Source organism: Hirundo rustica, chromosome 15 (assembly GCF_015227805.2).
Source record: "Hirundo rustica isolate bHirRus1 chromosome 15, bHirRus1.pri.v3, whole genome shotgun sequence".
Classification (NCBI taxonomy): Eukaryota; Metazoa; Chordata; class Aves; order Passeriformes; family Hirundinidae; genus Hirundo; species Hirundo rustica.
Window position 1 is genome coordinate 7998347 of NC_053464.1, and position 13940 is coordinate 8012286.

The window sequence follows — 13940 nt, forward strand, 5'->3', positions numbered from 1 at the left end:
CTGGGCTGATTTCCCTGGAAGTTACTGATGATGTATTTTGACCTTTCTGTTTCAGAGACACCTCTAAGTCAGTGATACTCAGAGTGTGGCACTCTTTGAAACTGACACATCATCTGCTTGTGAAATGTTGCAAGGAAGGATACCTCCTCCCAATAAAATTTCATTTGTAGCCTCACTGGATCATTAGGAAAATTCCCTTAATAAAAGATGCTTCTGAATCTTCTTGTTTCATTTTCTTCAGATCAGAAACTAAAGCACTTCTAACGGAAACAAAATCACACCAGTCTGTGCAAATCCTTCCTAGCTGTCATTTTAAAAAACAACTGTTTTTATCAGGAGATATTTTTGACCTTTGGATTTGGTTTGTAAAGTGGAATTAAGCTTAGAAAAAGAGGCACTGTTGAGGCAGATTAAAAAAGAAAAACCACCCAAACAAACCCTCCCTACTTCTGTCCTATCATCAGATAATGAGATCTTTCAGATTAGAAAGCCAATATCAGTATGGGAGGAAAAGGCAACTGAAGTTCGTTATGTTCACTTGTTGAGACACTGAGCATCCAGTTACAGTCGCCTTGTGCCTGGTCCCTGCAAACCTCACCGGGCTGTGGAGGTGCCGCACCTTGCCCTCGCTCTCAATCCACTGAGGCGAAATGCTGCCAGGGGCCCTTTTCCTTCGGGGGAAAACCCAACATACATCATCTCATCTTGGGGAATTTGGGCCCGTTGTTGCCGGTGACGGGTCCGCAGGCGGGTGCCGCCAGGTGCCCGGCCCGGCCCGGCGCGGCGTGAGGCCGCGTTCCCTCAGAAGATGGCACTCGCCGCCCGCCCCGCCGCCGGCCGCCCCCTCCCGCCCCGCCCCGCCCGCCGGGAGCCGCCGCCGCCCCGCCCCGGCCCCTTCCCCTCACGCAGCGCCGGGGCTCGCCCGCCCGCCCGCCCGCCGAGCACCCCGCTCCTCCTCCGCCTCCAGCCCACCCTCCTCCCTCCTCCTCCTTCCTCTTCCTCCGCCAACCCCACCCCTGGCCCCGGGCTGGCCCGGCCGCGGGCTGCCGCGCCGCCCGGGCTCCCCGCCGGCTTCCCCCATCCCCACGCGCCGCGAACACCTCCTCCTCCTTCCCCCCCCCTCCCTCCTTCCCCACCTCCGCCCTCCTCCTGCTGACGTCTGGCTCTGCCCGGCTGAAAACTCGGTGCCGCGGCGGATGCGGCGGCTCTCGGGAGCGCGGCGGCGGCAGCAGCAGCGAAGATGGTGGCGGCTCCGTGCGCCCGGCGGCTGGCGCGGCGCTCCCGCTCGGCGCTGGTGGCGGCGCTCACCGTGCTGCTCCTGCAGACCCTCCTCGTCTGGAATTTCACCTCCCTCGACGCCGGCGAGGAGCAGCGCGGCGGCCGCGAGAAGCGAGACCGCGGCGGAGAGCAGCGGGGGCAGCCGCAGCGCCGCGGACCCGCCGCCCCGCACGGCAAGGCGATGGTAGGCGGGGAGCGGGAGCGGCGGTGTCTCACGGCGTCTGGCGGCGCTTCTGCCGGGACTGCGGCGCGGGGAAGTTGGGGCGAGCGAGGCGCGGTCGCCCCGGGGCTCGCGTTCCCCGCAGCCCGCGTGGGCGCCGCCCGCAGGTGCCGCGGTGCGGGGCCGGTCCTGCCCCGGTCCGGCGGGAGCGCGGTGCGGAGCCGGAAAAGGCATCCGTGGGATCCTCTCCCTTCCCCGAGAGAGGGATCTCTCGTCCCATTCGCGCCGCTGCCCGCCGCGGGCATCCCAGCATCCCCGAACTTCGCGGGAGAGCCGCCTGCCCCACACCGTCCTGGGGGTTTGTTTCGGTGCTACTTTGCTTTTTCCACACGGCGAAGCGCACTGGCGCTGTTCTTTATTGCACATCTCTAACAGGCCCCGGAGGTGATGGGCAGTGAAATGTAATGCAATCGTTTTAGTAACCGCTGACAACTCAGGGACGCTGAAACCGTGCCCACACGGGATGAAGACCTTGTCTCTTATCTCGTTCTTTTGCAAACTCCCCGGTTTTCATTCAAATGACTCGGGCCTGAAACCACAAGGGGTTGCAAATCTACATCTATTGCCAGTTGAGTTTTCTATTGTTGAGTTTTCTATTTTTGACTTTTCTATTTGGCATGTGAAAAAGCAAATTAACAGTGTTTTTGCAAATCTTAGATATGTAGCACCAGTACTAGTATTCTCCAGCTCGAGAGAAGGTTCCTTTGGTTTCCACTTTATTCGTTTAGCAGTAGGCTTACATTAAGTAAGTGATGCCTGTCAAAGTGCACGCTTAGTTTTGTCAGTTTCTGTATTTTTGTTTACATCCGTGAGAGAGAAGGCAAGAACTGGTGTTCAGAGGTGCCTTACCCTTGTAAATTACAGTGAGTGGTTTGGCCTCGAAAGGATGCGAAGAGCTGAGCTCCCAGCACGTGAATACTCACTCCATCACCAACGTTTGGGACAGCTTGTAGTACGTGCCCATCCACTGTGTGCAGATCCTGCTCTGCTTTCTAGATGTGAAAGTTAAAATTCTAGTTTACTGGATTCAGTTTTTGTCTCTACACGAAATCCTATCTTGGTATTTGCTGTGTTCATAAATGTAGCTATTTAGGCTACACTATTTTTCCTCCTGCACCTTGCCCTCTGCCTCTCTTCCTGTCCATCAAGGCTTTTATGCTTTCATCTCTCAGTCTCCTCCAGCTTTTTCCCTTCCTGATCTCTCCACTGTGGGTTATCAAGGTTGGCGGATGCTGGTACCTGGGCAGGCAGGGGGCCGGGAGAGGGCAGGCTGCACCTGGAGCTTCAGCCCTGCTTCCCAGCTCCCCAGACTTTCTAGGAAATGATCCACTTCTGTGGGCTCTGGGCTGTGTTGGAGCACATACTCTTAGCAGTTGTCCTGCAAATGTTCCGTGTGCAGTTTGCACCCGATGTGCCGGGTTCGGGGTCGAGAGCTCATTGTTTCCGTTCTGGCCATACGCAGACACTGAATATGAGTATTTTGATGCTGGCAGTTATGAATCACGCCTCTTGCATACAGTTTTGATCAAAGACCTAAAGATGGAGCACTGGGGTTCTGAATAGAAAACATGTTTTAAAACACATGCTGAGGGCACCTATTTTCCCCTCGTTATCTAAATGACTAGTATGGATCACACTGGGCTGTGCCGCAATGTCTGACTTTGATATTAAAAAAAGAAAGGCAACAATGCTCAAAGCAAGTGGCGGTGTACTTAATGATGCTTTGTCAAGAGCTGATTTGGGAAGGCTTCTTCAAGATGACTTTATGGTACTTGTGGCTTTGCTTAGCCTGTGTACTGGGAAGTGGCCACCGTCCTTAAAATTACTTTGTCAGAATACAAAGCCTCGCACTAAAGTATCCATTTATCGACTGCAATGCGTGCTTGGTGGAAAGTGATAGGGAAATTGGCTTTCTGCAGCCTTCTGCCTTAAAAACTTGGCACCTGTATTAAACTGATAGGTAAAGTTTCCAGCCTTGCCTATGTTACCAATCTTGATTTCAGATTTGAAATCGATGAGAAATGGAATTATATTTTTTCCTGTTGCTTTGTTTGCACGTTACAATGCAATTTATATAATATCCAAGCAAAGCTAGTACCCTCCTCAATCCGAGTTTCCCATAGTTTGTGTGTGTCAAATTGTTTTGCAACAGTTGGAGGAGCTGACTGGTGTGAATACAGTGGTTGCATTATATCCACATGTCGTGGGTTAAGCGCATCTGAGGGGCCCTCCAAGGATTTTTCAAAGATTTCTCAGTCTTGCATTTTAACCAAAAATAGTATTAATTTCAATGTGTCTTTGGTCTGTGAGTGGAGTGGTGAGTTTTAATACCTCTTGAGGAGTACATTTTTTAAAGGCTGCTAAATGCTCATCTGTGATGTAGTACTTAATCATGGCTTTTGTACTTTTTTCCCGTGCTCCACTAACTACCCCTATACGAGCCTTTATGCTAAATAGTTATGCAAACCAGATTTTGGACACTTGGCAGAAGACAGTGCTTTTCAAACCTGTGTCTGAAAGTTGCCATATGATGCTACAGTGCTTTTATTTATCTTGTTTTTGGTTTGTCTCAGTCCTGTGTGCAAGTCTGAAATGGGGGTGCGTATTTTACTTTACCGACTTAGATATACGTAGTGTGAGGATTTGGTAATTTGTGTCTGCGGGAAAAGAAACGTAATCCTTTGAACTAGGTGTTTAAAAGATATTTAGGTTTTTATTAAATGCTGTCAGTTACATGCAATAAACACTATCATTTGGTAGATAAAATGACATTGTACTGTAGTAAAAGGTTTGCCACTGTACCTGTATGTAATTGAATGGGAATTGCCAACTTGGCAGGAAGAAACAATTTTGAATTGAGCAATTTTGCAACTGAAAGCACTTACTGTGCTAGATCCCCTGACCAGCTACATCTGGAGCTTTCATTAGTCATAAGCAGTTTCCTGCAGTTGTTCCATATTTGATTAAACCAGCTTATAGATAACTTCTAAAGAAGTATCAACTGTATCGTTAGCACTGATTTCAATGGTACTTGCAACCGTTCTTGCAGCTGCACCCTTTGCACAAGCTTTATTCATGCTGCATAACTCACGTGTCAAAAGCACAGAAGAATTAAGCTCCCTTCTGAGAATGGATTGATTCTTATGGAAGGGTCTTTATCTTTGAAAAGCGTGCAACAGCTTTTTGTGAAAATACCATAAGCATGCTCCTCAGTCTCGGGTTTCCTTAATGCATCCCAGCCTGCTAGCGATGGTGGAAGGGGCTTGCAGATGTTGTGTGTTGGGAGCGCAAAGGGAAGAGAATGGGATGCAAATCCCTGCTTTGGGGCTGCTGAGGATGAGAGGGATGTGACAGCAGGGCCTCTGCTGCTGTGATGTTTCACTGACAGGCTGTTGTGCAGCACAGGGGTGCACTTGTGCTGCCCAGCTGTGGCCCCTGCCTTGGAAGTGGGTGTTGAAGGCACTGTCCATGGGTATGTGCTGCTCCTTTGTGCCTCCTGGTAGCCTCAGCTTTTCCCTGCTGTCTCTTTGCCATAAAGGAGAAATGCCAGTGCACTGTTACTGTCAGTTCAGTGAAATACAGCTCTTGCCTGCTGGTGTGGGATCAAAGCATTTCTTCAGTCTGAAATTTGGTGTGTTCTTTTAAAGAAATGGTGTGTTTCTTGCAGCATGAAGCTGTCAGAGGAACCAAACATATCCATAGCTCAAAATGTTGAGAACTGTAGAATGAAAAGAAAGTGTGTTTGGGGTCAGTGAGCAGTTTTAATTCCAAGCAAAAGTTAAGCTAGGGAGGACGGTCCTGAGGATCACCGGTGCCTCTCCTTCATTTTATATCTGTAGTGGAAAGTGAGGTAGTTTTTTCTTTTCCCAGCAGTATGGAGAGCAGGGCTGGGTCCTCCATGGGTTGATCAGCTGAATGTGCTCAAGTCTGTTTTTTCTTGCTTTTTCCTTTCTTGTCACCTCTTGGGGATGCATGCTGAGCTCCACCAGGTTAAAGGTACAGGAAGCAAAAAGTAATTACAATGTGTGCCTAAACTCTGTAATCCCTGTTGGTTACTGAAGCTAGGAAAGGCATCAAGGCTGCTCTGCTCCACGCTAAGGGTTATAAAAACTGTTATCAGTTGTTGTAACTAAAAGCAAAGTAGCAGCAACTCTAATGCTGGAAAACACCGTGGGAATCATACAGGAAAGGAAACCCAGGAGATTTTACTCCATTTTCTCTAAGGTTCATCCATCAGTTATTTCCCCTGGCCTTTTCCAAATGCTTCCCCAAACTAAGACCAGTGCAGAATTCACCTTGTGTATCATATGAAAGCCTGGGATTCTTTCATGTTTGGAAATGAGGGCTTTCTTTTGAAGTGTGTGTGCCCATGGAATGTTTAGATTGTGCAGGTGGATTCCCAGCACTGTTTTGCCAGAAACAAATACACAGCCCAGACCTACCCTCTGCCGAGCATCCGTGTGGGAGGTACGGGACAAGTGGGTTTCTGCACTGAGCACAGCTTTCAGTGCAGCACCAGCATGAAAGCACAGCTTTGCACAGGGGTGGCAGCAGGGAGTGTTGGAGGAGGGAGCCTCTGCTGTGGGTGAGGAACAGGGCTACTGCTGGAAGAGTCACTGTAGTCCCTAGGAGTTCATTCTACAGAGCTGCACTTGAGTGTAAAATAAGCTGTTAAGCTCCATAAAACAAATGAGTTTTCAAGGAAAAAGGAACTATTCCACCACTGATTTATCCTTTTTGCTTACATCAGTGAGTGTATAGGACCCATATATGTAGACACAATCAAATGGTACCTATTTAAATATATTCCACTCTATGTGTCTTGTTGATGTAGACCTGTGACCTCAGTAATTTAATATGAACACGGGAAATGAGGGAAAACTGGTTTCCAGAAAAGTTTCCAGGCCTGAAAAGTGTGAAGAAGCTTAATGTGAGCTAATAATTTCTGTGTTAAACCAGTCCAGAATGAATCAGTCTCTAGAAGTTGAGTCTCACTTTAGTACACTGGGCTCAGTGAAACAGCTTAGTTAAGATACCCATTGTGAATAAAATAATTAGCATCGAGCTATTATGTAGCCAAAAATTATATCTTTCTTAGAGAATGGGTTCATAGTACTGACTTGACTGTTAAGTACAGTTTTACTTATTATCAGGAGCTTAATCATGCTGCAATATGGCTTTAATAACAGTTGAGAAGGAGAATGGAGAAACCTCATCATTTTGTAATGGCAAAGGGGGAGACAATGCATCTGTAGCTGGAAGGTGCATAATCATTTTTACAAAGTCTTAGCACTTAACAGGCACCAGTTAGTAAAACAAACAAATCTTTGCATCAAGAGAACTAAAGTATGCATCGTTTAAGGGCAGTATTAGAACAAGGTTAGACTATTGGACTTCTGCAGCAGTTACCTTGTTAAGCATCTTCTCTGCAGGAATGTGGGAATGTTCTATGTGAAATGGATTGGAAGCTTTTTCCAGGCCACTGGTGTATTTTTTTTTGTCGTGTTGGTTTTTTGTTCCTTAGTGTGTGATGGGATTTTGCAGATGTTCTCTTTGAAATAGAAGCGTTTTAATTTTTTAGCAAGAGAAGACCAGCTGTTGTACAGGGGACATACAAATCCCGTTTACTTCCTGTCAGCTATTGCAAAATGGGTACTTTTTGGTGTAAAAGGCCCTCGTTACCTGCCACATGTTTTGGCTCTATTCAGAAACATTTTTCAAAATATTTCTTCCTTTCAGCATTGGAAATCCTTCATCTGTGATATGGCATCTTATTAGTGCTTGCTGAAGGACCAGGAGTACAATGAAAGCATGAAGTGATCTTAATTTGTAGCAACAGTCAAATTATATAACCTCAAGGATTAATTTTAATCAAATACTTCCTGATTTTTCTTTATAGTGTTAAAATTAGATCTGGCACTTCACTAAAGCTTTTGCAGTGACTCTTTAATTGGAATACAATGCCCTGTATTTTTTTCTTTTGACTTGGGCTGATGGGATGTCTGATGTGGGCAGAGGCAGGAGCATCCCTGCGTGGATACTCAGAGGGCACATGGGTTCTGGTGTGTATAACTGCTTGTATGACTGGAGTTTGGGGTCCAGCAGTTTCAAGTATTTGAGTCTGATTTTTAGATTTGGAACCTCAGTCCTTCATTTTTCTTTAAACAATGGTATGCCTTTGGTGCTGTTCCACAGAGCACATGTTGAATGGGAGACAGCTCTGTGGGACAAGGGCAAGTTGAACTCTTGGTTGCCTACTCTCATCAGTGACCTCTTGACATTTTTACCAAAGCCTTTAGGGCCACACAGCTAAGAGTGACAGGTAGTTTTGGGTTTTTCAGTTATTGGTATTCCAGACTAGTTGTCTTTGTTCTGATAAAGACCAAAACTTTGTGGTTTTTATCTCTTTCCTCCAGAGGAGGAGAGCCCTGCCAGGTCCCAACTTTATTCTTCCCTTTCACTCTTGGTGCTGCTGATTATGGCTGTTTCCTTTTGGGTGCTTAAGCCTGGGCTGAATCTCACAAACATATGGGGTCTGAGGCCTTCTCATGAATAGAGCTGAGTGTCTCCAGAAGGCAATTCAGCTCATTTGATGTGTACATCTGTGCAGAAGCCTGCTCCTCTGTGCCAGCAAGGCAGGGGCCTTGGCAGTGATGCTCAGGTACCTGCCACGTGTGTAGGAATCCATTTCTCCAGATGCCAGGCCTGGTGTTTGTCTTCCCCAGTCTGCAAAGTGTGTTTAATTAACATCCCATCCTTCATGGAAGTGGTGTGGGTTTGAAGTAATCTGTTCTTGTGAAGCAGTTGAGATCTTGGGCAAGGACCAGGAGCTTGTCAGCTGCCATGCATTGGTATAACTCCATTAAAGTCAGTACAGACCAGCTGGGGATTCTGGACCCACAAATGTAATTATTGTTGTAATGATAGCATCAAACAAGTAATCATTATTTTTACTCTCTCTTTTTGTTTCAAAATGAGAAAATTATTTCCTCTTGGATCAGTGAAAGTAATTTACATTATGCACAATAATGGTCTGCATGAAAATATAATTATTATTCATTTGTATGGCACCATCTGGGTGCTAGAAGCTTCACAGACACATGTGAAGAAAGGTCCCTGTCTTGAAGAGTCTACAGGCTGAATTGCAAGTTAGAGCTGCTAGCAGTTATCCAGAGTCACAAATGGAACTTTGCAGTATTACCATCAGGGACCTGTTCAGCTCAGGACTTCCACAAACCCTGCTTCCGTGACTCCCACTCACCACTCAGAATTTCTCTGTGATTGGCACTATACAGCCTAGGGGTGGGATGAGTTTAAGGATTGATTACTGTGGATGGATCAAAAAAGAACACATCAAGAGGCAAGTATTATGAATTGGCTGCCCAGCTCGTTTTGGGCAAGTAAAGAGTTCGCCTGGAAGCACAAAATGGTTTTGATGCCTTGTGGACCTGTGCTTCCTATGGAGTGATTCTCAAGCTTTACTGAGTGTGAGTATGCACTAGAAGTGAAAAGACCAGGCTTTTAGAACTGTATGGATATAAAAATGGAGCAACATATAGCCTTACCTAAACATATATACAGTGTGACCTTGCTGAGTACTGAAAGGGTCAGTACAGGACACTGAAATCATATGACTTCTTATTTTTAGAGATGATTAGAGAATTCCTCCAAGGGACAAACTATTTATAACATGTCTATAATTGGCTGCTTTTCTTTTTTCTTTTTTTTTTTTTTTTTTTTTTTAAATGATGAAATTAAACCAATAAATGAATACCAGTTAATTTAAAAAGTTAGCTAAAAAAGATTTCACACTAGCATGTGGCTGACTCTGAGGTCAGATCGTGAATGCTTCCCACATACGTTTTGTTTTCAAGCTACTGTTCTGTTGCTGTTCTATTATTAGAGAGTAAGTGGGATGCTTATTTAAAACAATTCAACAAAGCTGAATGACACTGCAAACTTCAGTTTAACTTGGATTTGGTTGAATGAGTCATGGACACTCATTTCTGCTTCATGCTGCAGCCTTTGCTTGCCCTTTGGATGTACTTTTTGGTTCAGTTATATTGGTGAAATTTTTCTTCAAGTAGATGCTATTCGCTGAGTTTTTGTGGTGGTCAGTTTTGGATTTCATGCTGTCTGAATTTCTGAGACGTCTCTCATTTTGTTCTTAAAACTCAACCTGTTTCTAGTTATCTTTGTTCTTTATAATTGCCTTCTTTCTGATTCAGGAGCGCACACGGTTCAGTTGAAATGTCTTCTTTCAAAGAAAAAGCGTTTGAGGTCATGACTGTATTGACTAAAGTGAAGCAAGCTCCCTGAAACTACATCTAGCCTGTTGACCCTTACTTGGGAGAGGCACAACAAACCTGAAAAATGACATTTCCAGGGAAATTTTTTGGTGCTTTAGAACTGCACAACTGCATGTCACAGAGGCCAGTAGAGTCTTACGTGTTCTACCTGTGAACTCAGCAGGGTGACAGCTGGCCACCCTTGATGAGGAGTCCCACAGCTGCCAGTGTCATTAGTTATTTAAGGATTTTTTTTCTTGCTGTGGCAGTGTACCTGGAGCTGTAACTAAATAAATGGCCATCTGCTAATTGTGAAAATGGAAACTGGACTTCTCTGTGGAAATGGAGCATTACCAGAGATCCAGATTGGGGTCATCTTGAACAGGCATGTAAATAAAAAATAATCTGTTATCAAGCTCATCCTCCCTTGTAGAAAAAAATACTCTCATGAAAACTAGCAACTTGTCTGCAGAGATTCACATTTGGGTAGCTGGGGATAAATCTAGGCACCTAACTGTATTGACTTTGATATTTACAGGCTTGTGTATGCTCTTAAAACTTGCTGTGGGTGCCTGACAGCTGTTTAAATATGTAAATAAGAATTCAGGTGGCTACCTTATGGCATCTAAGTTCAGCAACTTGGCCCACAGTGTTTAGAACCAAGGAAACAAGCAGAGGAGGAGTGAACGTAGTAAACAAAGCTGTTAGTGTGTATGCACTACGAGAATAATAATACTTTGCACAGCTACTGTGCCTCAAACTGCTTACGTTTTGGCATTCGCTGGAATTGAGTTTAGTCACTCAGTGGCAGAAATAGAAGCTTGGAGGTGCTGCCTGCTAGCAGAGTACATGGAGCAGTACCTCAGCCATGAATTGCCTTTTTGGCAGTCTTACAACAAAAGACATGAAAATCTTCAGCGCAATATTTTGATAAGCCATTGATTCTTATTAAAATAATAATTATGACAATAATTATAGCTGTAGTTGGTTCTGACTGAGCTGCTAACTGAGTAGAGGACAGGGGGAGGAGGATTGTGAAATATTCTTGTAAAGCCATCCGAGTCCTGCTCCTCCAGCTCTGTGCACAAAAATGAGGATGTTTGTGTGTATATTTTTGGCGTGTCATGTGCCAGTACATGGCAGTGCCCGTGTGCTGGGTGGGTCCCCCCAGGAGAGAGCTGGGGATTCCCATGCAGTCTGCCCTACAGGCAGCTCATCACCCCTGTGTTCATGTTTCTAATAACAGAGATGTGATCAAAATAGGTGATAGTTTTACCTGTTGGTAGCAGTGCGGTGATAAAGTGGTGCAATAAGCTCCCGGCCATCTGGCTCCCTGTAGTTATCTCTGTGACGTTTGCTGTGTCTCACCTTCATAGCAAGACTACATCGCCTCATCCCCAAAGCCCAGGTCAGGCCTCAGTGATTCTGAAGCCAAAGGAAAGTTGGGTAGGTTTTGCAGCTGTGATGACACTGTCCTGAGCCTTTCTAATCTAATTCAGTATTAAACATTTACACAGGCCAGGCTGCCACAGCATGACCTCCTGTGCTAAGTGACTGCGAGTGATTAATGACTATTTATTAGGAGAAGATGGTCTTAAACCTCCTCACTTCAGACAGTGTAAACAGATTTCTGCTCCTTGCCCTCAACCCGCAGTTAAAAAATATGATGTTTTCTGTCTTTGCTTTCTTTTGAAGTTGATTTTTTTCTTCCCTGGATGCCTCAGAAAAGCAGACTGCACTGGCCTTTTCCTGCCCCCCTGTGTGAAGCTGCAGTGGGCATCTAGAGTGTGAGTTCAGGGGTGCTTGCACCCCTTGGTTAGGGCTCTAGTGAAATGCCTTATGAAATGGGCAGGAGGGCAAGCTTGTACTGCAGGACAAGCTTCTCTGTGGGGAAGAACAAAAAGTTAGGACAGCTGTAAGGCTCTGTGGGACCTGTGAGAGCACAACCAGTTTAAAAGTTGGATAAATATAAATGCATTCATTGTGCTTTCAGAGGACAGGAATTTTCCAGAAGCAAGTCTCATAACTAATAGCCATTTTAAGAGGTAGTTTTTACAGAGAAAGAACCAGGTTAATTTGGAATTTTGGGAAGGCTCGTGTAGCCTGGTACTCTAATTCTGCAGGTGCTATGTGATCCATGGGTTTATGCACGTATTTCACACAGCAGAATTTGACCTAAAGGTATTACATGTGAAAGTTACAGAGTTTGTTTGCCATTATACAACCAAATATATAAGTTAAAAGATTTCAGACAAATTTGATACAGTTGTTTAAAGTGGTTTGGGGTTTGTCCATTTTAGTACCATCACAACTCTGTCAGACTGAGCAATGATCTCGGGTTCTTCCAGAATGTTATCAACAGCTTATTCCGTAGCTTAAGATCTTCAGGGGATTTTCACTTTCTAGTTGCACTGATGTAAATTTTCAGTATTTCTCATATCAAAGACCTATGAATGAATAACTGTGGAAGGAAAAAAGGGGTCTTGCAGGTCAAATAATTCTTCAAGGTCTCAGTTTTTGGACAATGTGGACAGCTCAGCAACTGCTGGAGCATTTTGTTGCTTTTGAAGTGGCAGTGTAATTTTGCAGAGAGTGTTCAGCAGTCATGCACTGTGCTCCAGATGCTCTCTGTTTGTGGAGTGGTGTCACCTGGAAGGGATAAGTGAAAGGAAGCCCTTGAATTTCATACTCTTCTGGATTCAACCTCAGGGATGTGTTTCCAGTTTAGATACCTGAACCAGCCAGGCTTCACTTTAATTTCTGCCACCTAAGCTTCAGTGCTTTCAAGTCTTTGGTAGGCAATGAACGAGGTGCTGTGTGTTTTGTTTGCTTGTAAACGTTTGTATATTGTTCTTAGTTTTAGCACAGCCTTGTTTACTCACTTCCTTCTCATCCTTGAACAATTCCCTCCTGTTTCTGGGGCTTTTGTTGGTGGTTGCAGAGGCTGGTCCAGGCTCCAGCTGGGACCTACTGGGAATTACGGCAGTGACTTCAGTAGCTCAGCTGGGACTGTGTTGGTTAGGAAGTGAATTAAGGTTACTGGTGAGGAAAGTACAGCAGGTCTCTATTCCACATTTGGTAAATAGTAACTCCATTATGAAATACTGTTTCCATGTTGAATAAATTTGTGTTGGGTTTGTTTGATAGCGAGCAAGGGAAAAAACATTGGTAAATTGCTTTCTTCTGAACTTGTGTTGTCCAGTTTGAAATACTGTTTCCTTGGTTTAAAATAAACTCTTCTGCAGAATTTGCCTGCTTTTTGTCACAGAGAGCAAAATGAATCCTCAAAGGTTTAAATCTGTTGCTAAGGTTAGGATGGTAGTTTCATAGCAACACAGAGATACCACAGGTGTTAGAATCATCTCTTTAGTAGAGAGTTGGTGGTTTGGTGGTTTCTGTCTTTCTCCCCTTCCTGTTTACTAGAGTAAAATGTGTTCAGGACTCAGTTTTTCAACTCTCAAGCAAACAGAGGCATGCATGCATACCTGTATTCCATAGTGGCCAAATACTTGTGGTCAAATATAAGCAAGAGTTGCTCAGGCTAGGATTTTCCAGATTGAATATTGCTTAGAAATAATTCTGCTTCGCAGCATGCACTTTAAATAAGTCTAGAAGGTGGCAAGTCATCACTTCATCAAGTTCATGCTCTTTTAGTAGCAGATTCTTTTGGAAAATCTTCACGTTTAGGGTTGGTTCCACCTTTGATCATTATCCTGTGTAAGCATGATGTGTGTGAGATTTTTGTACAGGCCTGATTTTGAGACACTTTTTTCAGAGAAATTTCACTTTTTTTCAGTGGGCTCAGTTGTTTGCTATAGGATGAAGATGCAATTGTATAAGAGCTCAAGTGAAACAGCACATTGAGAGTAACCTGGGATTCTTCAGAGCCACAGAGTGTCTTCATTAGGGCATGAAGTGCAGATGTGGATGTAGAATCAGTCAAGAATAGTCTTGTGAATATGAATATGATTGTGTTAGAGTGGGATTTTTATACTGCCTTTGTATTTTCATTGAAATTGTTAAAGTGAAAAGGGTCTTAAAATAAAGGTTGTTCTGTTTTCCTAGTGTTCCAGGATACTAGGAAAAAAAAGAAGAAAAATAAAAAAGAAAATATTTGATAGCAATACTTCTTCAAATTGGTTTTATAAATGTTG

At 44.6% G+C, this 13940-nt stretch overlaps 1 protein-coding gene across 1 annotated transcript in view; it reads left to right on the top strand.

The window, feature by feature from the left end:
- The first annotated feature begins 1240 nt into the window (after positions 1-1240).
- XYLT1 (xylosyltransferase 1) overlaps positions 1241-13940 on the top strand; it is a 178736-nt gene continuing 166036 nt past the window's right edge. The window contains exon 1 of the mRNA XM_040079050.2: positions 1241-1462. Within this exon, the coding sequence (XP_039934984.1) occupies positions 1241-1462 (222 nt within the window). The remainder of the gene's footprint in view (positions 1463-13940) is intronic.